This window comes from Sorex fumeus, unplaced genomic scaffold, assembly GCF_029834395.1.
Source record: "Sorex fumeus unplaced genomic scaffold, SorFum_2.1 ptg000072l, whole genome shotgun sequence".
Classification (NCBI taxonomy): Eukaryota; Metazoa; Chordata; class Mammalia; order Eulipotyphla; family Soricidae; genus Sorex; species Sorex fumeus.
This window is the reverse complement of record NW_026606129.1, coordinates 49,874,469-49,901,541: the sequence shown is the minus strand read 5'-3', so window position 1 is coordinate 49,901,541 and position 27,073 is coordinate 49,874,469. Positions and strand designations below refer to the sequence as shown.

Here is a 27,073-nt window from a genome sequence, read left to right as displayed (position 1 = left end):
GCAACAGAATTTATTCAAATGAATAAGCCAATATACCTGTAGTTATAGACTAGCATATTATCCCAAATTGCATACATACCAAATATAGCAATAGTAAAAAACCAAATCAGGACTGGAGACGCAGTACAGGAGTTAAGGTGCCTGCCTGCTTTGCACACAGCCAACCCTGGTTTAATTACCAGACCACATACAGCCAGGTGTTGCTCCCACACCCCCGCACACTGATACTGTTATTTACATATATGCCCAAACAATAGACTTAAATTTTCCCATTTAGTTGAGAACTAAGGGAAAACTGTCATTACTCAGACTGATTTTTCTTGAAGCTGAAGAGATACTACAAAGGGCAGGTTTCTTGTGTGACAAGGCCAACCCGGTGTTCAATCCTCAGCGTCCCATATGGTTCCCATGACTGCCAGGAGTGATACCTGAGCAGTGTCAGGTATAAGCCCTAAGCACTTCGGAGTGTGCACCTACCCTCTAAAACCAAACAAAATCCCCCAACGGTTTTGAAAACAAAAACCTCTAGAAGGCTAAAAGAAAAATTTCGTTGATCTAAGTATCTGAACGGACGAGGCAGAGATAATACTCCAGGTCAATCTTTTCCAAGTTCTATGGCAGACTTACCCACACCTACACCATCCTTCACAAGCACAGAGCAGTGCTGCTCCCAGCAGCTGCGGCAAAACTGATGCTGACACGCCAAAGAGAGTAGGTTTTCCTTCCGCACAAACTGCATACACACTGCACAATGGTGAGGGGGATGGGCTGTGGTAACCTAAGGGGAGAGAGAGAGACAAAGCATGAACCACAGGCAGGGATCTTAACCCTTAAAGTGTCATTCAACTGCAATGTGTGAATTGTGAAATTCCCAAGGGGAAGTACTAAGTAGTCAGGTGTGGCCCCCAAATCTACCCCAAAATTACTATAATATAAACGTAAATATTTAAAGATAAGATCTAGAGAGATGGCTCAAGAGCTGGAGCAAACAGTCTGCTTTGTTGAGGAAACTCCAGCTTCATTCCTGGCACAGCATGGTCCCAGAGCACTGCACTACAAGTAGGCAGCCCACAAGCACTACTTTGTCCCTACTTAAAAAAAAAAAAAAAAAAGAAAGAAAAGAAAACTTTTAACAGCGGAGGCTGGAGCACTAGCACAGTGGGTAGGGCGTTTTCTTTGCACACGGCTGACCTGGGTTCGATTCCCAGCATCCCATATGGTCCCCTGAGCACCGCCAGGAGTAATTCCTGAATGCAGAGCTGGGAGTAACCCCTGTGCATCACCAAGTTTGATCCAAAATGCAAAAAGCAAAAAGCAAAAAGCAAAAAAAAAAAGTTTTAACGTTGTAACTACTCCTGTAGTTACAATAGAAGAGAAGTACTCATAAGAGACAGACTTTGTAACAAAGATTTCTAAGAGATAGCTGGATTAGATTTGCATCTTCAGTTCCACAAATGGAACCCAGAACCTCATACAGGAGAGGTATGTATCTCTACCACCAAGCTACGTCTTTATTTTTTAATTTATTTTTTTGGGTCACACCTGGCAATGCTCAGGGGTTATTCCTGGCCCTGCACTTAGGGGCCATATGGGATGTCGGGGTCAAACCCAGGTGGGACAGTGCAAGGCAAATGCCCAACCAGGTGGTTGATGTACTACTGTTTCGGCACCTGAGCTACATCTTTAAATCTTAAACTTGGGTCTTTTAAACTGCAGGTGACTGTAGACACAAATGTCAAAAAAGCACAGCGTGAGTTAGGGAATGCAACAGGAATGGAATACGTGATGTTTATGACTAAAGCTAAATGGGCTACTGGGCAAGCAATAATTTATCCATCTACTAATTTTCAAACTATAAAGGAAATGGTAGATTTAGACAGATATAGAACAATATTTTAAGTATGCTGAACTATGCAATAATATGGTTCTAGATAAACACAGCAACTTAGAGCAATCAACGCGTGCATAAAGAAAAGTAGAAGAATTGTGCCAGAGCAATAGTACAGCACATAGGGAGTCTGACTTGCACTCAGTCAACCCAGCACTCCATATGGTCCCCTGAGCCTGCCATGAGAGATCTATGAGTGTAGAGTCAGGAGCAAGACCTGAGCATGGTAGGTGTGGTCCAAAAACAAAACAAAACAAAACAGAAGAGAAAATTAGGAGACACTCACATGTTTCAATGGATTAGGTTGAACTCGAGCTTCAACAAGCAGTTGAGCAGAATTAGACTTGTATCTATAAAACAAAAAGCAGAAATAAAGAAAATTAGAAACTGATAAAGAAGAAATTTTTTTTTTTACCTTCAAACAAAACCAGCATTAGAAATCTAATGAACAAGGCCCCAAGTTTGGTCTCTACTACTACAACACTAGTTGTCCCCCAACTCAGGTACTGATGGGTATAGCTATCAAGGTCCAGGGTGCCCCTAAGCAGTATTGGGTGGGAGCAGTACTTCATTGCTGACAAAGTATTGAATCATTTGTCCACAGAGTTGGGTAAACTACCAAGAGTGGCCCCCGAGCCTCCTGAACAGTTTGGGAGCCTTCCCTCAATAAATAAATAAAATTTAAAAAAATTTTTCAGAAGAAACACAAATGGCCTTTAAATATTAAAGATGTTGTGAGGACCTGGGCTCAAATCCCCACACTAAAACAAAACATGAAAAGATGTTTGGCATCCTTGATAATGTGGGAAACTGGAATTAAAAGCTATTAGATACCATTTATACCTACCAGCACAATACTTTAAAACTAAGAGTAATAGGAACACTTACTCATTACTGGTGGGCAGGCATATGTTAAACAATCACTTTGGTACAATTTTCGGCATTATTCAGTAAAATTAAAAAACATTGACCTTTCAACGCAGCAACTACTGAACCCTAAAAATATCAAATGATTCTAGAATCATGTAAAGAGTTTCTCAGAAATGTAATAGCAAAACAACAACAACAAAAAAATTTACAAATCAGTTTTGCCAAAAAGAACGGTTATGATGTCACAAAATGTGAGCTTGTAACTTAAAAAGATGACGTTTAAAAAAAATAAGGTGAAGGCGCATATGCTACCCGAGCCCATGTGCTGCTTGCGCCCACGTGGCCGAACACATGTGGTGCCCGAGCACATGTGTCGCCCGCATCTCCCCTCTAGAGATGTGTACTTTCATGCTTTTGTGTCTAATGCTAAGATGTGTGTAGGGGCTCTCTCCGCCCTTGGAGAAGCCCATGTTCTCTCTTGAGTACGTTACTCTCTCTCACTCTCTCTCCCTCCATACCTAAAAATCCTCTAAATAAAATCTATTTACTTCAAAAAAAAAAAGGGTGAAACAGGGGTTGGAAATAGAGGTCAATGGTCGAGCTACATGATTCACATGTACAAGACCCTCATTTCCATCCACAGCAACCTAAATAAATTTCAGGAGAACATACAGCACGATTTCATGCCTATTATGTTCTAAAAATACACAAATCTAAACGCATAACTAAAGAATGTATAATACCAAATTTAAGGTATCCTCAGAGGGGTTTCCAGAAGCTTAAAGGTTAGGTGTTTACTATTTTTTTTGTTGTTGGGGGTGGGTGATCTATACCCCACAGTGCTCAGGACTTATTCCTGGCTCTTAGCTCAGGGAACCCTATGGGGTGCCAGGGATCAAACTCAAGACTGCTGCATTCAAGGCACTATATTAGCTCTCTGGCCCCAGGTGTCAATTACTCCTTACCAACTTGGGGCTGGAAAGATAGTATAACAAGTGGTTTATTTACCTTGCACAGAGCCAATCCAGGTTCAATCCTTAGCACCTTGTATGGTCCCCCAAACCCACTAGGAGTAATACCTGAGTGCAGAGCCAGGAGTAAGCCCTGAATACTGCTAGGTGTGTCCCAGAACCCAAAATAAATAAATTTAATTTAATTTAAAAGGAACTATCTCAGGCCAGAGCAATAGTACAATGGGTAAGTACTTGCCTTGCACGTGGCTGATCTGAGTTTGATCCCCGGCACCCCATATGGTGCCCCAGCCCTTCTTGGAGAGATCCCTAAGTACTGTCAGGTATGGGTCAAAAACAAAAAGAAAAAAAAATTCTCAATAAAAATCTAATCCTTTCTTGCAAAGTAGTACGATATTAACTATTTGGGGGCGAGGGGGGCGAAGTGTGGGGAGGGGCACATACCTGGTGGTGCTCAGGGCTTACTCCTGGCTCTGTACATAGGGATCACTCCTGACAGTCTTGGGGAACCATACATGGTCCTTGGGATCCAACATGGTGGCTGCATGCAAGGCAAGAGCCTTACCCACTATACTATCTCTGACCCCTGGCATAACTAAATTTAGAGATAAAAAAAACTTACTATGTGGCAATAAAAGTACATCCAGGGGCTGGGGAGATAGTATAGGGGTTAAGGAAATTTCCTTGCAAGAAGACGACCTAGTTCAATCCCAGCACTGCTTAAAAACCCTTGTGCGCTGCCAGGGGTTAATCTTTTGGAGGTGGGGTGAAGGGGAGAGGAAAACCACATTTGGCAGTGTGCAGGGCTGACTGCTGGCTGTGCACTCAGGGATCACTCCTGGTAGGCTTGGGGGAACCACATAGGGTGCCAGGATCAAATCCACGTTGGATGCATGCAAGGCAGGTGCCCTACCCGCTGTAGGCTCAGGCCTCCAGAGGGGTCACTCTTAAGCACAAAACCAAGAGTTTCTGAGCACCTAGCTGGCTGTGACCCAAAAACCCCCCAAAAAGAAGAACCATTAACAAGAATTCCAAGCAGAGAATATGTATCATACATGTAATTTCCTTCCTTACACTAGTCAGAATTGCTCACTCCAATTATTTTTATTTCTAGTTCTTAAAAGAGTATCCTCGCTATCATTAACCCCATCTAAATCTTCTCTTTTAGGAGTTTATATCTGAGAGATGCCACATTATTATTTTTTTTAATTGGATCACAGTGAGATACACAGTTACAAGGCTGCTCATGATTGCGTTTCAGTTTATTTAATGTTCCAACAGCCATCCCTTCACCAGTGTACATTTCCCATAGAGATGCCACATTATTGGAACTCACACAGTTTCAGAGTTTTGGGTAGTACTAAATCTACTGCAGAGTGGAACTTCAACTCAAAGTCATAGTACAGGGTTCAGGGGCTTGCCCCTGCATGTGCTTGATCACATTTAGATCCCTGGAACTGTTTATGGTCCCAAGTAGAAAGACAAGCGTAAGCCCTGAGAACTACTGGCTGCAGCTCCACACAAATAAAAAAATTATTGAACTCCAGGGGCTGGACCTATGTAAATCAGGTAGTGTGCTTGCCTTCCACTTACTGGCTAAGTCCTGAGCACCAGTGGGTGTGGCCCAATATCCCACCCCCACATGTAATGTATATAATAATAAGGATATATTCTAAAATGTAAATTATAACCACCACTCATTAGATAATAACATCTCTTCTCCCCCAAATACCTTACCTGTCCAAAATCTCTGCAACTTGCCAGTGGAAGTTAACTAATATAAGTTTTGCAACTGAATGAGATACCTAGAACAAAGAAAGAAAAAAAAAACTGTAACTATAGTTTATTTCAGCTCATGCCACATTTTAAGAAATGTATACATTCCCAGCAGGCCCAGACTTGATTTCAAAATTCTTCCTCTTCATTCACTGCTGTAAGCTTTTTATTAGCTGTTCAATATTTGTTTAATCAGACATTTAAAAAAAATTTATGTAGGCACCAGGATTTACAATACTGTTGACTAAGTTTTAGGCACACAATGTTCTTTAAGTTTAAATCTCTTACTTATACAGCTTGTGTTTCCATGAATTTCTTGATTTTTCTGTCTTTGTTTCCATCAGTGATCATTCAAAGAAATTAGTTTTATTTGAAATAAAAGCATCCATCAAACAGTAATTAATAATTGAGCATACAATTAAGCGAGTGTTGATTCAAACGTTGCTGGAGTGGTAACACATTTGTCAGGGCACTGGTACCTCAATCAGTGTTCTTGTAAGTCTCGAGACAAGTGCAGGAGCAAAAATTGCTGCCTAAAGACCTTAAATTTATATCCGCAATAAAGCACATTAGTTGCCAAAATTCTGAAGATTTTAGGGGCCAGAGCAGTAGTATAATGGTTAGGGCATCTGACCTTCAAGCAATTAGATTTGATCCCTGGCACCACATACGGTCCTCGGAACACTGCCAAGAATGATCCCTGAGCACAGAGCCAGGAGTAAGCCCTGAGCACTTTCATGAATGACCCAAAAACACAACACAACAAAACAAAAAATTAAAGATTTTTAAAGAAGGGCGTGTTTTTTGGTGGGATTTATATAGGAAGTACAAACCTGGATATTTTCGCAACCACAAGACTTTCCTTGCATGGCCTCCAATAGCAGTTTTGTTTTGTTGTTTCTTTGGTGACATCCAGCAGTGCTCAGGGCTTACTCATGGCTCTATGCTCAGGAATAACTCCTGCTGAACTCATGGGGACAATATGAAGTGCCAGGGATCAAACCCAGGTAAGCCATGTGCAAGACAAGCACCTTACCACTGAATTATCCTTCTGGTCCCTACTACTGTAAATTCTTCCAAAAGAAAAGACCAAGGATATGTTTCCCCATCCCCAATGTTGTTTATAAGAGAAAAAAGTCAGAAAAAGCTGAATTACCCCCAAAAAAGGAATAAAATAAAGTGGTGAATCATAAAACAGACTAATATTCAGTCATTAAAAATGATGATACAGGGGCCAGAGAGATAGTACAGCAAGGAGGACCCTTGCCTTGCACACAGCTGACCCTGGTTCAATTCCCAGCATCCCATAAGGTCCCCTGAGCACTGCCAGGAGTAATTTCTGAGTACAGAGCTAGAAGTAACCCCTGAGCAACATGGGGGGGTGGGGGGAACGGGAGGGGAGAAGACACCAAGGGCCAAGGAGATAGCACAAAAGACCCTAGCAAATATTTTGCATGTAGAAGATGCCTCAGGTTCAATGTCTGGTACATCATGGCCTCCAAGCACTGACAGGTGTGACAACACTATCCTTCCCCCTCTCCCCCACACAAACACAAATAAGGCAAAGAAAAGAATGTTAAGAGAGCAGGTAGGGTGTTTGCCTTACATGCAGCCAACCCGGATTCAATCCCCAGCATCCCATAAGGTCCCCCAAGCACTGCCAGGAGTAATTCCTGAGTGCAGAGCCAGGAGTAACCCCTGAGCATCGCTGGGTATGACCCAAAAAGAAAAAAAAAAGTCAGAAAAACAAGTTTAATGACAAAGAGGTACATATTTTATTTTTATGTTTCAGAAGTCAGTAGTAAGATACAGATTCATAGGATGGTGGATGGTTCAGCACAAACTACTTATGTGTAAGATTCAAGGTTTAATCACTGGTACCTTCAAAAAGTAAAATAAAGACATGTATAGTTTATAGCTGCAAAATCTTGTTAACAGAGAAGAAAGTTAATTACAAAATGAACATTCTGAGTCAGAGAGATAGTACAACAGGTGTTTGTGCTGCACATGACCAACCTGGGTTTAATTCCTGGCACTGCAGATGGTCCTCCCAAGCCCCACCATGATTCACCCCTGAACACAGTGCCAGGAATAAGCCCTGAGTAAAGCCTAGTGTGGCCCCCACACCAAACACTATGTCCACAATGTATTAGAAAAGCAGGAATTCTTTCTTTCTATAGTATGAGAAAGTAGAAAAAAAATTCTAAGACTGTACTATTGCTTTGATCCTCATTCTGATACAATTAAGAGTCAATACTTGGGGCTGGAGCAATAGCACAGCGGGTAGGGCGTTTGCCTTGCACGCGGCCTACCCGGGTTCGATTCCCAGCATCCCATATGGTCGCCTGAGCACTGCCAGAGTAATTCCTGAGCACAGAGCCAGGAGTATCCCCTGCGCATCGCCGGGTGTGACCCAAAAAGAAAAAAAAAAAGAGTCAATACTTAATGACTTGGAAAATCCTTTTCCTTTTTCTGTGTGCTAATTGTGGAGGGGAAAAAACATTCACCAGGGGCTGGGGTGATAGCTCAGAGGACTGACCACTCTGCATGCCAGAGGTTTGGGTTCAAACCTGACACCTGTGATCGCCAGAAGTGATCCCAGAGTGCAGAACTAGTATTAACAAAACAAAATCTATTTGTAGGGGCCAGAGCGATATTACAGTGGGTAGGGTGTTTGTCTTGCACTCAGCTGACCCAAGTTCAATCCCTGGTATTCCATATGGTCCCCCAAGCACTACCAGGAGTAATTTCTGAGTGCAGAGCCAGGAGTAACCCCCGAGCATCGCTGAGTGTGACCCCCCCCAAAAAAAAAACACCAAAATCTATTGGCAGTTAGGGCTATGTATTATCCAAAAGGATTTATAGGGACTGAAGACGAGAGAAATTGCCTAGGGATAAAGGTGATAGCCTTGCAGAGGGAAGGAGAAAGAGAGGAAGGCAAGCAGATACAAACCATTTTTTCCCAAAGGGTAAAGGGTGCAGGGTGATAAACACTGAAAACCTACGAAGACTAATGTCTTATTTAAGAAGGAATACATACAATTTTTTTAATATTGAAAACGAATGTGAAGGACTAAAGAATTAAGGCACTAGCTGACCTGATTTGTTCCCTAGACTACCTATGATCCTTCAAGCATCAGCTGAGACCCCTGAGCACAGAGCAAAGAGCCCACTGCCCCCCTGATCTCCAGAAAGAGATAAATATGCAACAGTATTAGATCAACATTGAATATAATTAGAAATCTTATTTGGCTCATGAATCATTTTTCTATTTCTCAAATATTAACTGATGAAAAGACCAAAAATGAATCGGCAGGATAAATAACACAAGGGTTACGGTGCTTGTCACTATTACAACTCAAGTATCTTTGATCCCCAGCACTGCCAAATGTAGTTCAAAAATCACACACACACACACACACACACACACACACACACACACACACACACACGTGCGCACACGCAGACTAGAAATGAAGAACCATGGAGTTTTTTTTCTAAAAAATTGCAATCCTAGGACCCAAGAGATATACGTGTTAGGGTTGCCTTGCATGCAACAAATCCTGGTTCAATCCCCTGCATCCCATATGGTCCCCCAATTACTCCCTAGGAGTAATTCCGAAGTGCAGTCAGTACTAACACTTGAGCATCGCTCGATATGTCCCAAAACCAAAACAAACAAAAGTACTTTTACAGTACTTATGTGTGAAGACAAAGAAGCAAGAGAAATTAGAACTGGATAAGAATATCATATAATCAAAACATTTTAAGTAATATCACAATATAAGAATATCACATGGGGCTGGAACGATAGTACAGCCGGTAGAGCGTTTGCCTTGCATGCAGCCGACACGGGTTTGATTCCCAACATCCTATATGGTCCCCTGAGCACCGGCAGGAGTAATTCCTGAGTGCATGTGCCAGGAGTAACCCCTGTGCAATGCCGGGTGTGACCCCCCCAAAAAAAAATGAGTATCACATAACAAAAATAAAATCCAAAACACAAATAGCAAAAAGCACCGTATTCTCAGATCCTACCAATTAACTAACAAAGCTAAGTATCACTGGACGTAATCACCAGCCCTCCTGGGCACTATTTAAGAAGACCCATCTAATTCCTAACAGAATCCACAGAATTACTATTGTAAGTCATAAATTACTTTAGAATGGTAACAAAATATAAAATCAATGCACAAAACTTCAACATATTTCTATTCAGTAGCAAATAAAAACTAAAATTTTAGACAAGTGAAATCCAATCAATAAATTTCATTTAATACAATATCTAGAATATTATTTCAATGTCACCACAAAAATATTTTTAAACTATCTGCAACATTTTTCAGCTAGTTTTTAAAGTCCATTGTATATTTTAAAATTACAGCACCTAACAATTCAAACTGGTCATACTTCATACAAGCAGTGATAGCTATAAACTGGACAACACAGCTATAGACTGAACATATCAAAATTAAAACCAAACAAGTCTGATTTATTTATAAATCTTGGATTTTGGGCCATACCCAGTGGTACTCAGAGCTTACTCCTGGCTCTGCACTCAGGGATCACTCCCGGCAGGCTCAGGAGGATATCTATCTATCTATTTATCTATATATTGATATATTAATATGTATTAATGCAAATTTAATATATATGTTAAATACGTATATATTTTTCAAGAAAGCTGCCTTAACAATTCAATAATGGAGAGGAATGTCTATTTGACAAATGGTTCTGGAATAAGTACCATATGAAACACAGATAATAAATCACAGAATTGAGGGGCTGGAGCAATAGCACAGCGGGTAGGGCGTTTGCCTTGCACGCGGCCACCCCGGGTTCAATTCCCAGCATCCCATATGGTCCCCTGAGCACTGCCAGGGGTGATTTCTGAATGCAGAGCTAGGAGTAACATCTGGGCATCGCTGGGTGTAACCCAAAAAGAAAAAAAAAAACTACAGAATTGAGATATTTGCTTATTTATACATTTGTTCAAACCACACAAAACTTAACTCAATATAATTCACAAATTTACAGGTAAACTAAAAACTTCTAAGATAAAATCTTTTAAAAAAGTTTTTAGAGATTCTGTGCTTTACAATACTATTAATAATGGTTTCTCTAGAATAAAACTTGTATAACCTTACTTTAGAGTTTTAGACACACCAGAAAGCACAATCACACATTTAAAAATGTAAATTTAAGGGGGTGAAGTCTCCAAAGGGGAATACTGCAGGCAGATAAAGAAGTCATAATAAAACTAATTTGGAGCGAGGGGCCTAGAGAGATACACAGCGGGTAGCGAGTTTGCCTTGAACGCAGCCGACCCGGGTTAGATTCCCAGCATTCCACATGGTCCCCTGAGCACCACCAGGAGTAACTCCTGAGTGCAGAGCCAGGAGTAACCCCTGTGCCTCGCCAGGTGTGACCCAAAAAAGCAAAAAAATAAATAAAACCAATTTGGAGCAATAGCACAGCAGGTAAGGCGTTTGCCTTGCACGTGGCCAATCTGGCCGACCCAGGTTTGATTCCTCCACCCCTCTCAAGAGAGCCCGGCACGCTACTGAGAGTATCTCGCCCGCACAGCAAAGCCTGGCAAGCTACCTGTGACTTATTCGATATGGCAAACACAGTAACAAGTGTCACAATGGAGACACTACTGGGCCCGCTCCAGCAAAATCGATGAACAATGGGAGGACAGTGACAGTGAATAAAAGAAATTACCGGGCTGAAGCAATAGTACAGCAGGTAAGGTGCTTGCCTTGCACGTGGCCAAGTTTGATCCATATGATCCCCTTAGCCCACCATGAGTGATCCCTGAGCAGAAAGCCATGAGTAAGCCCCAGCACTGCTGGGTAGCCCTAAAACAAAACAGAGAGAGAGAGAGAAGAGAGAAGAAAACTGGGAAGGGGGGGAAGAGAGAGATAGAACTGATTGTCTAGGGTGGATCTTTTGAGATGTCCACCACCCAGACCACTCGGAAAAGGAGAAGCTTCAAGAAAATCTAAAGGTCCTGTCAGAATATGAACAGGATAACTAAGAGTCCAAGGCCTTTCCCTGTGACAACTATCAGATTAATACTTGGTATACAGAGAACTCTAGGCCAAAGCAGTCTGGAAGATGCCCTGCTATAAAACCAACTTAGTAAAGCCATGGGGGGGGGAGTCATTCTCCACCCCAGAGATAAACCCATACCTCAAGCCAAGACATTTACTCTTGCTTTTTCCCTCTAGGAAGCCCATGTCCTCCCTCAAATACATCTTTCTCTCCCCTCACTATTCTCTAAGTAAATTTCTTTAAATGAAACTCTTCACACAAAGAGAAATTACACCAATCAAAAGACGTGAAGAAAATGAAATAGACAAACCAGAGGTTAGGGGGAATAATAATATAAATGATCAGATAAAAGATTCTGAATATGTATACAAAACACACAACTTTGAATGGGTACCTCATTAAAAAAAAAACCAGCAAATAAGCACACCATTATTATAAAATGCAGATGAAAACCACAAGATACCACTTCAGACTCACAGAATTATTATATTCCAAAAGAACAATAATAAGAATGTAGAGAGACTGGAACTCTTAATACAATGCTGGTGGAAATGGTCAAACAATAGAATCACTCCAGAGAGATCCAGCAGTTTCTTAAAATATTAAAACACACACACACTTGCGGGGCAGGAGAGATAGGTAAGGCGCTTGACTTGAACATGGCTGACCCGGGTTCAATCCCCAGCATCCCATAAAATCCCTAGGCCCTCCGGTAAGTAATCCCGAGTGCAGAGTAAGGATTACCCCTGAGCATTGCTGGGCGTGGCAAACAAAACAAAACAAACAAAAAACATACACTTGGCTCCTGCTTAAGTACAGTAAGCAGGGTGCTTGCCTTACATGGGGCAAACCCAGGTTCATCCCCTGCATCCCAAATTGTTCCCCAACCACTGCCAGGTGTAATTACTAAGTGCAGAACTAAAGTAACCCCTGAGTTTTTTTGGGTGTGGAAAAAAAAAGGACTCACCATATAATCTAAGCCCACTTTTACATATCTAAGAGAAAATAAAACATATATCCATATAAAGTCATGAACACAAAAAGTCACAACATCCTATTTCAAAATTCTCAAAAACTAGAAACGACCCACTTATCCATCAACTAATGAATCTATAAAGCTTTTATACTGATAAAGTCATTAGCAATAAAAAGGAAAGCATACTGACATGAGATACAACATAAACAAACCTCAAAAAGTTATGAGGTCAGACAAAATAATACATACATTATGATTCAACTCACATACAAAATATACTGCCGATTCACATCAGTGTATCAAATGGTTCACTTCGGTGATATTGTACTTATTACTCAAAATAAAACCATTCCCCTTCATTTAACAGTTTAAGTAAAAGTTAACTGATTGGGACTAGAGCAACAGTATAGTGGGTAGGGCATTTGCCTTGCTTGAGGCTGACCTGAGTTCAATGCCCGACATCCCATATGATTCCCCAAGCACCTCTAGGAGTAATTCCTGAGTGCAGAGCCAGGAGGTAATCCCTGAGCATCACTGGGTATGACCCAGAAAGAAAAAAGTTTATTGATTAAATAAATAACGTGAATTGATAAATGTAACTACCACACAGTGTAGTATTGATACCTTTATAATCCTCTGGGTCTCACACAACCTCAAAGATCAAATCCTTCATGTACAACTGGATTCCCAAATTGTGAACTCCTTTAATGTTGGTATTTGATAGGACTACAAGGCATAGCTCTCAGAAATGCCATCTCATTCCTAGGCTTATCTGAGTTAGAACACAAATTCTTTTTTTGTGTGTGTGTGTCTTTTTTGGGTCACATCTGGAGATGCTGAGGTCTTACTCCTGGCTCTGCACTCAGGAATTACTTCTGGCGGTGCTCAGAGGACCATGTGGGATGTCAGGGATTTGAACCTGGGTTGGCCGCATGCAAGGCAAACGCCCTCCCCACTGTACTATCCCTCCAGCCCCTATAACATAAATTCTTAAATCTTGTCTTGGTGAGTGTAAACTCAGCCCCAAAGATCATTATTCCTCTCGTTTTTCCTGGGTACGAGGGAAGGGATTGTGAATGACCAAGAAGGAGAGGCAAGTAGCAGTACAAAGCTTATTTTAATCTCGAGGGTGTCCTCAAGTCTCTGGCTAGCACAGAGAGGGCCTTCAGAACCAGCAACAGGATTAGTGCAGACACTAACTGCAACCCTTGTCTGCCACTTTCCCCACCCCTTTCCCTATAACCTCAAATCTGACACACAACAACTCAGAAGTTTCTGCAGAGCTTTCCCTATAGCTTCAGAATTCTGTAGGGTCCCATTTACCCAAAATATGACCTGTGTTACCAATTATAGTAGTTTTGTTTTTGCCATTGCTTTTACAATTTCAATATTCTTGGATGATTTCCAAATCTTTATTTCAGGAGGCACTTAGCTACAAGTATGTCAAAAAGGACTTCACTGCTAGTAATCAGTAGTTTCTAAATACTGATTTTGCTCTCAAACATCTTATGTCATTAGCTATAATCTCTATATTTGACACACTTGAAAATTATTTCCCTGAACCAGGTGAAAACAAGTAAAAACAGGCGAAACGGTGATCTGTACTAATGACCTGTGTCAGTAGTTACCACTTGTGTAGATAAAAGATGAAGACCAAGAGGAAATAAGATTGTGAGGCAAAGAGGTTAGATTTTCTCATAGAGATAAAGAGGTATACGTGAATCTTTGGCTGCTGTCATCAGCAAGCAGATCCTGATATGGTTAATTAATGATACACAAATCAGATATTTAGGAGGCCTTTTCTTCCATGATCAGAAACTACAGAAATGGCATAAACATTAAGCTGCTGGCTGGGATGAAGAACACACAGACAAAAACACAACTGTATCCGGGTTGGCCTCTGACCCCACTCACTATAAGAAGAGAGCTGAAGAACTGATTTCACTAGTTCAGATAAGGCTACTCCAGCAGCAATCAGTTACCAGCTTTTGCTTTGCCAATACTGTTAGTTTCTCCTGTGTTGTTTCAACTTTATTGCATTTTTTCTACTAGGTCCTGAGGCAGAAAGCAAACTATGTTTTTTCCAAGTCACAAGTCTCCAAGTCCACCTGAAGATTGTTAGTAATAGCCACAAATTTCTTTTTTAGATTCCCCAAATCTCTTTCCACCTCCAAAATTTTATACTAATCATCAGAACAAATATTTCTTGATACCTTGACCAGAAAGAACTTAATATGCCAGAGGGGAGAAGGCCTGCTACCGGAAGAAATAAGAATAATAATATCCTGAACAATTTCAAATACACAGCCAACATCTATTTTCAGGGAAAAATGTTTTAAGAATTTCAGGAAATTTAAATGCCATTACTTGACAATCCAGGGCACTTTGTATATATTATTCAAAATAATGCAGAGAACATGCTAATTTTACATATGTATCAAGGCATATACTGAATAGTCTCTGCTCCTGACAACAGTATCCAAAAAAACCCATTAGTACAACCCATTCTTCTTCATCCTTTTATATAAAGCTGGTTCAAACAGTCCAGGGACAAGTTAACAACAACTTGCAAATAGATTTTCTCCCCCAGAAAAATGAAATTCAACAGCCCGCCAAAACTGTCACCAGCCCTTCCCACACTTACCAGTGCCATAGGGAGGATGCAGCTGATGGCAGTGAGCATCAACGCCCTGAAAAAATACAGGTGGTAGTTTCAATTTTTATTTAGAATTCTTACTTGCCAACTGCCTGAAATGTTTTAAGGCTACATGAATGGGTTTTCCATGCCTCAGCTTGTGTTAAGCCACTTCATGGTCCAATTATATTTGTTAGCAAACACTAGTGAACATACACTAAAAAGTAGAAATGAAGGTAAGGAATAAACTGTGAGTCAGCTTCTGGTCCTGGGATAAAGAGGGACAAAATAGAGAATAACTAGCCTAAAGAAATCAAGATGGATGGGTTCAGGTCTTAGAGGGTAGAGTGTGAAGCAAGACGACACTCAAGGGACAGAAAAAGAATCAAAGTTAAAATACAAAGGAGAAGGAAAACAAGTCTAGAACAGAACAAAATCAGCAATGGCAGGGGGGTGGGGGGCCCCAGAAGGCATCCAACCTTAATCATGACTTGCCTTTGATTAATAGGCCTTTACTTCTGTACTTCACACCTACTACTCTCTGCCCCTAAAATGTCAGCTCCCTGGCAACTGGTAACATTTTTCACTTTTTCTTTTCTTTTACTTTTTCTCTCCTAGAGGGAGGGCTGACTGTAACTGAGGCAGCCACATGATTTGTGTGCTTTCAAAATCTGCTTAAAAGACACAAATTTGAAGATTTCCTTCCAGTCTAACATAACATGTTTTCTGGTCATTAAAATTAATACAAAACAAAAAACCCAAAATATCAACATCTAAAGACCCTACTCAGTATGTTATTAAATATCATAAAGTTTAAAATATTAAAATCACTATTTCTTGATCACCAGGGAACTTTTATTAAGAAAAACCCCAAGCATCTACAGGGATCAGTATAATGGAAACTATGTATCCATCAATCAGCTCTGAGAGCAACTGAAGGTCATTCCCACTGCATTGTTACACACCCATTCTTTTTTAGGATAATCCAAAGGGAAATGACATGATTTTTCAAAGGTGAAAATTCTGGAAATAGGGTGTCGTGTCATAATACTAGGGGACCAAATGGTGGAGTAGGGTCACAAGAAGAAAACAAGGCCAGGAGGCTATAGTCAAAAAAAAGGTAGCAAAACAGTTTTAAAATTATTGCAAAACAACCCTAGCCTGAAAATTTTACAAGGTGCATTTCAATGAAAATACTCTGGAAAGTACATAGTACAAAAAAAACTGGATACAATTCCTTCAAGAATTCTGACAGGTCAGAGCAAAAGTACAGAAGGTAGGGCCGGAGGGACAACACAGTGGGTGGGGCACTTGCCTTGCATGCAGTTCAAAACCCAGCACCACATATGATCCCACAAATCTCTCAGGAATGATCTTTGAGCACAAAACTAGGAGTAATAAGACCTGAGGACAGGAGGGTGTGACCCCAAAACAAAAGAGTAGCTCAGGAAGGGTTTTGCCTTGCACACAGCCAAACTGGGTTAGATCTCCAGCACCCGTTATGGTTCTCTGAGTCCTGCAGAGAACCAGGAGAAAATCCTGAGCACTAAAGGGTATGCGCCCCCAAAAGCAACTTATTTCAAACAATGCACTGCCTCTTCCAGCTACCAAAGGAAGCTGCAAAGGTATGATAACACCAAATGCTACCTAGGGAGTACCATATAGGGCTCCGCTTCTCTACAGAATACCTCAGAATTTAGTATATCTTACTAATAAAGAGAGAATTCAACAGCATGTTTCAGAGGCAAAGCTACTTACTGCCTGATACCCTTGACTAAACTGTAAATAAACTTTTTAAAAAAACTTTTCACCACAAAACCTATCTTTAATCCTTTTTACATATATAACTTCATCAGAATAGAAAGTCCTTGAGAGCAGAGATAAAAAAAAATTTTTTTCTGGGTCCAGGGCAGTAGTGGTGGGTAGGGCATTTGCCTTACACACTGCCAACTCAGGTTTGATCCTCAGCATCCCATATGGTCCTCCAAGCCCACCGGGAATGACTTCTGAGCACAGAGTGAGGAGTACATCCTGAATACAGTTACATGTGGCCCCAAACCAAAAACTATACAAGAAAACAAAAAATTTCTTTCCAAACACAAGACACCTGGAACAATGCCGGTGTCAGTTGGTTGCTCATGCTAATACTACCTTTGCCTGTATCCTGCGATTGAGTCCAGTGTTTTTCATTAGGAACCATACTCTTTTGGGGACCATATTCCAAGGGGGCCATACAGCTAAGACTAGGGAGACAACTAGTAGGATGCGGGGAGGTGGTACGTGAAGGAAACAAGTCTGGAAGGGGGCTACAGTGAGAAAAAGGAAGAAAAATGATCTAATCTCAAGTCACTGCACATCCGTATTATCTGTCTTCTAGAAGACATTAATAATACCTTCTTCCAGGAAGGTATTAAGGTCTCCTAAGTTATCAGAGGATACAAAACCTAACAGGAGAAACAAGATATACTTTCTCTGGAAGGTTTAAAGAAAGAAAAAAAATACAAAGCTAAAAAAAGTCCTTAGAGGAGATTATAGGAAAATCAGAGATGCAAACAGGAGGTGTGAGGTAACAAAAAACAAACAAGCATGTTAGAGAAAAGAGCAATCAGAAGGTTAGGCTAATGGCATGAAGAAGTCACTGACAATTTTTCACAAAGAAAGACAATCAGTGTGGTGTGGTGCTTTTAATAAAATTTTTTTTAAGTACAAAATGCTTAGCTTTTACCTCCTCTCTCACTCTAAAAAAGAAGAGGACAGAAACTGAAGGCAAAAATACCTGAAAGCAGAGCACATAGTACAAGAAAGTGCTTGCCTTTCCACTAGGATTCCATCCCCAGCAATTCACAGGGTCCTGGAAGCACCACAAGAAATGATCCCAGAGCACAGAGCCAGAAGTCAGTCATGTGCATAGTTGGGTGTGGTTCAAAAATACCCCAAATCCCTCCCCAAAGATTTGAAACTTATTTTACAATGGAAATGAAACTATTTTCCCCCATCTCTCCTAACATCTATCTGAAAGGAAGGGCATCCGCCTTGCACACTGCTGACCTTTTGATTCTCCACATCCCATATGGTCCCCCAGGCTCACCAGGAATGATTCCTGAGTGTAGAGCCAAGAGAGCCTCATCCCTGAGCATCACTAGGTATAGCCCCAAATCCAAAAAATAAAGTTAAGCAACAGAAAAAACCCTGGAAACAGTGCTTTCTTAAAAAATTCTTAACCCAACTCAAATTCAGATCAACAACAACAAAAAAAAAATCAAGTAGTTCATTAAAAGCAGTCTGATAGAAAAACCTATCACCCCCCAACTTTTCACACTAACATCCATCCCTCACTCATCTTCAACTTTCCAAAATTACTATCTCAGAAGAATCTCTACCAATCATCTGAATTCTTTTGGTTGCTACCAATATTGTTGACTATGCTCATAATTCTCTACCAGTCTTAGTTTACCTTCCAGTCTTCTAAGCATCAACTTCTGGATTTTTAAATCGCTTTTTTCAGTTCCTCTATTATTTTTCTTTGTAACTTTAAGGTTGCTTATAAAATAAGAGCTGCATTTTCTAACATTTGGTTCCAGCGTCACTATTGAATGTCACTACCATTGGGCTAGATGCGGGGATAATTAGCCAACCTATTAAACATATATATATTACTTAGTTGCTACCAATTACTCATACTTGTGCCACATATGCATCTGCTTCATATTTGGCTCATGATTTTATATACAGTTTTGCTTTACATGGGAATTTTATTTTTCTTTTTGGGTCACACCCGGTGATGCACAGGGGTTACTCCTGGCTCTGCACTCAGGAATTACTCCTGGCAGCACTCAGGGGACCATATCGGATGCTGGGAATCAAACCCAGGTGGGCAGCATGCAAGGCAAACGCCCTACCCGCTGTGCTATCACTCCAGTCCGTAGATGGGATTTAAGTTCAACTGTTTCTTGCAAAGAATTCTGATTTTTTACTTCTGGCCACCCAGCTGTGTGTTCAGGGGACGATAGACGATGCCAAGTATCCAACCCAGGTTGGGCATGTGCAAGGCAAGAGTCCTACCCTCTGTACTATCACTACTGCCAAGAGTTCTATGATTTCTTCATGATATCCTATCTTCCAACTTCATTTTCTCTTGAACTTGGAATTCATCTCATTCCTTTCTGTTTGTTTAAAGAAAAAAATTGTTAAGGACTGAAAGAAATAGTATATAGAAATAGTACATACTCTAAGAGTCAGAGTATAAACATATTCCAGAGAGCGTGGCATACATAGCACTGTTGAATTTTTTCTTGTATACCATCAAAATTATTTTCAAATTTGGGTTCAAAAAGACCCAAAGCCTACTATTCAAGCCTGTTACCGAGCTGATGAGACTTTTCAGAGATTACTAAGTTATTCACCCGTTTCTAGACCTTTCAATTTCCTTTTTAAATTTTCAACCTTCAAATAACATCAGAAGAGGTAATTTGATTATCTTTGAACTTCTTCTAAACTTGAATTTACCTCACAAAAGCACAATTCTAGGTTCAAAACAATGATCTCTCAGGAGTTTGAGGATCACTACTCCATTATCTTCTAATACCTATTATTGACTTGATATCTGATTTTTACTTGTTTTTAAAAAAATGTCTTTTTGTTTGTTTTGGTTGCTATGCTGTGGGGGTACTGCTAATCGTGTTGGGGATATGGAAGGAGTTGAGATGCCTATCATATGATCCAATAAAAGAGGCAAGAGTCCAACTTTGGGGACCGGAGCAATAGAGAAGGATGCTTGCGTTGCACATAGCCAACCAGGTTCAATTCCCAGCATTCCATTTGGTCTCTGAAACTTGCCAGGAGTAAACCCCTGAGAATGGGCAGTATGTCCCCAAACAAAACAAAAAGAGCCTGTAATCAGAAATAAGGAAAAACTAGTAATAAAACTAATAGTCAAAAAGAACAACTTTCCCAGACTTAAAAAAAAAACTCATTTTGGGGCCACACCCAGCTGTGCTCAGGGTTTATACCCACTTCAATGATAAGGATTGGTTCTGACAGGGCTGGGGTTCCATAAGAGGTGCAAGGAATTGAAATTGGGTCAGCAGTATGCAAAGCAAGGGCCTTACCTGCTGCACTATCTCTCAGGCTCCAAGAGACCACTCTTTATGCACAGTTATAAGAGGAGGCTGGGCCTGATAGTACAGTGGGGAGGGCATTTGCCTCATATGTAAACTACCCAACTCTGATCTGGCAGTCAATATGTTCCCCCAGCACTGTATGGAGTTATTCCTGAGTGCAGAGCCAGGCGAACCCCCTGAAAATCACCAGGTGTGACCTAAAACCAACAGAAATAATTAGAAAAAAAAGAAAGAAGAGAAAGAAAAATAGGGCCCTGTTTTGGGTTTTGTTTTGTTTTCTTTTCTTTTTGGGACACACCTGGCGATGCACAGGGGTTACTCCTGGCTTTGCACTCAGGAATTACTCCTGGCAGTGTTCAGGGGACCATATAGGATGCTGGGATCAAACCGCGGTCGCATGCAAGGCCTACCCACTGCACTATCACTCCAGCCCATTTGGTTTGGTTTCTGGGGCTACACTCGGTGCCATACACACCCCATTCTGTTTCCCCTCTCCCCACCCCAGCTTCCTACTGCAGATGGTTCTCAGTATCTGCTGCTTTTAGGCATTTGTTATTCAGTTTCTTTATACCCTACTATGAAAAAGCTTATTCTGTATCGAGTTGACCCCTCTCCCTCCCCCAACAAATACACTCTCCTTTTCCCCCCTCTTTTTGGGCCACACCCAGCAGTGCTGAAGGCTTTCTCCTGGCTCTGCACCTAGGGATTGCTCTAGGCAGGGCTCAAGCGATCATATAAAGTGCTGGGGACCAAACCCAGGATGGCAGAATGTAAGGCAAGCAAGCACCCTAGTTGCTGTCCTATCTCTTCAGCCGTAAGGAGGCCCAGGTTCTAGTTCCAGCACCACATGATCCCCCAACTCCCAAGCACTGAGCATAGTAGTCCATGAGCATAGCTGGATGTGGCCTCCCCTTTCAAATACAAAGGAGCTTCTCATTGTCTCCCTTTCTCTATTTTTGGGGGAAGTTTGAGGGGGGCATACCCAGTGATGCTCAGTGGTTACTCCTGACTCTGCAGTCAGGAATTACTCCTGGCAGTGCTCAGGAGACCATATGGGATGCCAAAGATAGGCTGTGAGCAAGGCAAAATGCCCAACCAGCTGTACTATCACTCTGGCCCCCTTCTACATTGTTTTCCCATTTTTTTCCTATAATTCCTCCTCCTTTGGGGCAGACAAATCTAATCAAGTTTTTTGGGGACCAGAAAATCCTACTACAAAATTTTAAAAATTGAGAAAGAAAGAGATTCAGACAAAAGCAAAACTAAGGACCCTAGGGCTGGAGAGATGGTACAATGGTTAATGCATTTGCTTTGACCAACCCTAGTCCCATCTGGCATCACAGGAATGATCCCTGAGCATAGGGCCAAGAGTAAGCCCTGAGCACTCTTCGGTGTGGCAAAGAATAAGCAAACAAAACAAATAAAGATGTACCTCAATATAATTTAAAAAAACATCAAAACCAACTAAGCACTTTAACAATGCTGTTAATATAGGCAACAAAAGACCAGATACTGCAGCCTACCAGAAATGTAGTAACAACTGGCTACCTTTTTCCTGGTCATAGTTCAAAATTCATTTTTTGTTATTTTTACTTTTCTTATCACTGAGTCACAGAAGCAGGGTAACAGAGGCTCTGGATGGAGGCAAAAAAAAAAAAAGCCAAAGTACATGATCTACCTACCAAAGGCATGCTCAGAGGCATCACTCAGCAATGCCCTTAGAGCTTTTCACAGTGTACCCCCTATCCTATAATTTAAGATGCACAATCCTGAGATTGGTTTTAGGGAAATACAGCAGTTTTCTAGACTAACAGCACTACTAGAAGTATGGTAAACATTCCTAAAACCCACCAGGCTTTCTGTAAGAAATGTGGCAACTATCAACCTCATGAAAGGACACAATTTAAGAGTGATGCCCCAGAAAATCAGCCTTGAGAGGAAGCTAAGTGGTTATGATAGGCAGAATAAGTTTCAAAAAAGGGATAAAACTACAAAGAAAATGCTGAAGCCTGAATGCAATATGTCCAGATACAGTGCTAACAGAAAGCTATTAGGAGATATAATTACTTTTGAACTGGAAGAAGCTTCATTTTTCTATTATGGAAAAAACAAACACAATCTGTTTTATTTTTAATATTTTTAATTTTCGGTTTTTGGGCCACACCTGGCAGTGGTTGGGGCTTATTTCAGGGATCACTCCTACTGGCATTTGGGGGACCATTGTGGGCCGAGGATTGAACCTGGGCAGGCCACAACATAAAGTGCAAAGCCCTACCCACTATACTATCGCTTCAGTCCCATAAGTTATGGTTTAAAAAAACATTTAACAGGAAACCTCAGCAAACATGTGAAAACAACATTCCTACAATATTCCTTTCTTCACCATGACTAGGCAAACAACATTTTGTTGGACAATCACATCCTAGGCACTTTACAAGCATTTATTTTAAGTATTACCACACAGGAGGTATTGTCACTGTCACTGTCACTGTTGTTCATCGATTTGCTCGAGCGGGCCCAGTAACGTCTCCATTGGAGACTTTGTTGTTACTGTGTCTGGCATATCGAATACTCTCGGTACCTTGCCGGGCTCTCCGAGAGGGGCGGAGGAATCGAACTTGGGTCGGCCATGTTGGCTGCGTGCAAGGAAAACGCCCTACCGCTGTGCTATCGCTCCAGCCCACAGGAGGTATTATGTTATATAATTTATACAAAGTGTCTACAGAATTTCATTGCATACAGCTTCCACTTATGATGGGAAAAAGAATTCCTTCATATCAATTAATATCAATGTCAATGGCCTAAACTTACCAATCAATAGAAACAGAGTGGCAAGGAAGGACAAGAAAACATTCCAACTTTCTGCTACTTAAACAAAAAGAAACACCTTTGAACATCAGAAAAAGCAGACTTAAAGTCAAAGGCTAGAAAACAACATTGCAAACAAACATTCTCTTAATCAGGCTGAGGTAGCCATCCTTATATAGACCGACCTCAAGTTAAAAAAAAAGTTATAAGGCACAGAACAGGAATGATCATTTCTTAATAACCAAGGAATTATATATGATATGTACAATGTATACATCATGATGAACTTAATATTTATGCACCTAATGGTAAAGGTAAAGGTAAAGGCCCTCCTGTTGATCGTCGATTTGCTCGAGCGGGCCCAGTAACGTCTCCATTGGAGACTTTGTTGTTACTGTGTCTGGCATATCGAATACTCTCGGTAGCTTGCCGGGCTCTCCGAGAGGGGCGGAGGAATCGAACTCGGGTCGGCCATCTTGGCCGCTTGTAGTGCGAACGCCCTAATGATGGACCATTAAATATTTAATGCTAACAGACCTGAAAGAAGATACTGACAGAAACACAATAGTAGCGGGAGACTTTAATACTACTTTACTACCTCTGGATAGACTAACTAGACTAAAACACAACAAGAAACACTGACTCTTTGAAAGTAATTGAAGAGAAATTCCCCAAAGGTGGAATACACATTCTTCTTTAGTACACATGGAACAAGCTTAGTGATGCTGAAGAACTTGCTGGAGCTCACAATGTATGGCAGAAAAGAAAAAAAAGGAGCCCAATCATCTGACTACTAACCCAAGTACAGAAGAAGCCCAATTCATGAAAATAATCATAGCAGTACTAACCAATCCCCAACAACTTTAACATGTAAATGCTAAATTTCAGTGGGAAAAATGAGCAAAATATGGTCCAGGAATAAGACTATGTAATAAACAGCCATTTAAAAAGTGAGAGGAAATATTTAAAATAAGAAAAATTAGATTACACAAACACGTGTACATTATTATTGTAGCACTGTCCTCCCGTTGTTCATTGATTTGCTCAAGAGGGCACCAATAATGTCTCCACTGTGATACTTGTTACTGTTTTTGGCATATCAAATATGCCACGGGGAGATTGCCAGGCTCTGCCGTGTGGGCGGGATACTCTCGGTAGTTTGCTGGGCTCTCCAAGAGGGACGGAGGAATTGAACCCGGGTCAGCCGCGTGCAAAGCAAGCTCCCTACCCTCTGCGCTATGTAAACCATAGCAGAACTTTTTCTCTTATTAGTCTTTTTTGTCTATTTGTTCACAACTATTTTCTAATGCCTGGCACAGACATGCTCAATAAATACTGACTAAAGGAATGAATAACAAAGGACTGTATAATTGATAAATACTGAATAAACTTTACTATAAATGAATTATAGCAAAGTTACATAAGAATAAGGATAGGGCCCAATGAAAAACATGAAAATTTTATTTTAGGTTAATGTAATAATTATGAATGATATTCTTTTCATAATATATTAACACCAACAAAAAACTTCAAATATAAATAAACTCAGGACTGGGACACATGTGTAGGATTAGAATTACCCCTTGATTACACACTGTTGACGGCTTCCTAAAGTAGTGTGAGATAACAAGAACAAAAAGACTAAAATCAAAGCTGGCCCTGACCTGATGAAGAGCCAGCTATTCAAGGGAGGAGGTAAGTATGCTATTGTGGTACAAGGTACACAGTGAGCACACAAAATCAACATGTATTAATAATCTTTATAAACTGGCAAAGTCAACTCTAGCACTAGTTGTGCTTAGACAATTCACAGTGCCACTCTTGATACATCTGTATTTTTTAAATAAGTGTACATATTAGTAAAACACACATCAGACCTCCAAAGTAAAACATCATGAAATATATCAACACACCACCAACAACTTGAAACACAGGAATTTAATCTAGAATCTACTAAGATACAGGCATGCAGAGAAACCTGACAACAGATCTTAAAAATAGAAATCAGATGGCTATTCAGCACACAAACACTGTGTTACTAGGATCAGCCTGAACATGTTCCCATGAATAGTCACAAAATCACAGTCATTCCTCAGTAAATAAACATTTAAATTTTAAAAATGTAGTATTAAAATTCAGCTATACCAGAATACAATAATGTTGCTTTAATAAATAAAATTAAAACCTTTCATGAATAGTATACAAAAATTTGGTACCACTCATGAGCAAAGCATAAGATAATTAAGAACATCAAATGCTCATGTTTCAAGTGACAAATGCATAGAAACCAGGTTATTTTGAACACAGGACTTTTGTACTTTAGCTCATTCTTAAAGTTTTATACCAAAAGGAGAAAAATCATATACAGAAGAGATTTTCTAGTTATATTTTGCTAAGTAAATATTAGATTTTTTTTTCTTTTTGGGTCACACTCAGCGATGCACAGGGGTTACTCCTGGCTCTGCACTTACCCCGGGAATTACCCCGGGCAGTGCTCAGGGTACCATATGGGATGCTGGGCATCGAACCTGGGTAGGCCACATGCAAGGCAAACACTCTACCCGCTGTGCTACTGCTCCAGCCCCAACATTAGAGTTTTTAAAATTAAAAAAAGGCTGCCAGAACAGTATCCTAGGGAACATTTTCTCAACTTGTAGCACTTAATAGAGCAATATATAAAGAACTGTAGCTAGTAACACTCATAACTATCTTATCTGTTCAATTCCATTTGAGAAACCCCAGGTTTGGAAAATGCAGACTGTTGTTTGAAGTTTTGGGACTGGAGAGATAGTACAGCGGGTAGAGCACTTGCCCTGTACGCAGCCACTGCCTTGCATGCAGTTCTATCCTTGGCACCCTGAATGGCCTCTCAGCACTGTCAGGAGAGATCCCTGAGCGCTGCAGAGTATGGCCCAAAAGCCAAGAGGGAAAAAAAAAGTTTTAAGGGGCTGGAGAGATAGTACAGTAGGTAAGACACTCACAAGCAAGTGGCTGACCCCTAATTCAATCCGCAGTACTGGATATGGTCGGCCAGCCCTTCCAAGAGTGATCCCTGAGAGTAGCAGAAGTAAGCCTTTAGTAAGGCTGGTTGGGGACCAAAAGAAAAACAAGTTTCAAAAGTCTTTCTGCCAGTGGTAAAGACACCTCCACATTTTATTCCTTCTTTACTTTAGCCTCCTAGGCCAGAGTGATAGATAGCAGGTGGGGTGTTTGCCTTGCACGTGGCCGACCTGGGTTCGATTCCTCCGTCCCTCTCAGAGAGCCTGGCAAGCTACCGAGAGTATTCCACCCAAACGGCAAAGCCTGGCAAGCTGCCCATGAAGTATCAGATATGCCAAAAACAGTAGCAACAAGTCTCACAATGGAGACGTTATTGGTGCCCACTCGAGAATATCGATGAACAACGGGAGGACAGTACAGTACAGTGCTCCTATTTCAGCCTAGTAGTTTACTTTTTCACCTCCAAATTTTGTCAACCTGTCAGGGTTCTCAAGTTACCCCACTGACTGTCCTTCTACCCAACCTTCAAGGTTCTCCTGTGAAAGTTCATATAGCTCACTGTAGCTCCAAGACTTATTTCTTCTTCCTTCTTAAGCAACTGGGTGAAGCCTGAGTGACATTCACACCAATATTAAAATACTAAAATAAAGGACACACAGTGAGACTTCTGGCTGTGCTCTCAGTTTGGGGCTCTACCACCACTGAGACTCTTCTTAAGCAGCCTACTGGTAAATTCCTCTTCCGCTTTCACAGAACAGTCCTAATAAGATTCACTGAATGAAAAAATTATTCCTGGTTAAATACTGCAATAAAAATGCCTATTCTTAGAAAGGACTTCTCTTATCATAACCAGTGTAGGGTCAGGAATATGGCTCTGTGATAATCGCATGCCTCCCATGTATGAAACCCAACCCAGAATTCCTAAAAAAATAAATTCTTGGGGTTGGAAAGATAATACTACTTGCCCCGGCA

General features: G+C 40.9%; 1 protein-coding gene across 5 annotated transcripts in view; it reads right to left on the bottom strand.

Annotated features, from left to right (window-relative positions):
• The window catches only part of ARIH2 (ariadne RBR E3 ubiquitin protein ligase 2), a 51,314-nt gene that overhangs the window by 11,761 nt on the left and 12,480 nt on the right, over positions 1-27,073 (bottom strand). For 4 of the 5 annotated variants that reach the window (XM_056129129.1, XM_056129128.1, XM_056129127.1 and 1 more), the window contains exons 4-6: positions 5,467-5,534; positions 2,175-2,238; positions 628-778 (exon numbers count right to left, since the gene is read on the bottom strand). In XM_056129129.1, coding sequence (XP_055985104.1) covers positions 628-778; positions 2,175-2,238; positions 5,467-5,534 — 283 coding nt within the window. Of the gene's footprint in view, positions 1-627; positions 779-2,174; positions 2,239-5,466; positions 5,535-15,182; positions 15,225-27,073 lie in introns of those variants that run through there. The other variant, XM_056129130.1, reaches the window with a different exon arrangement.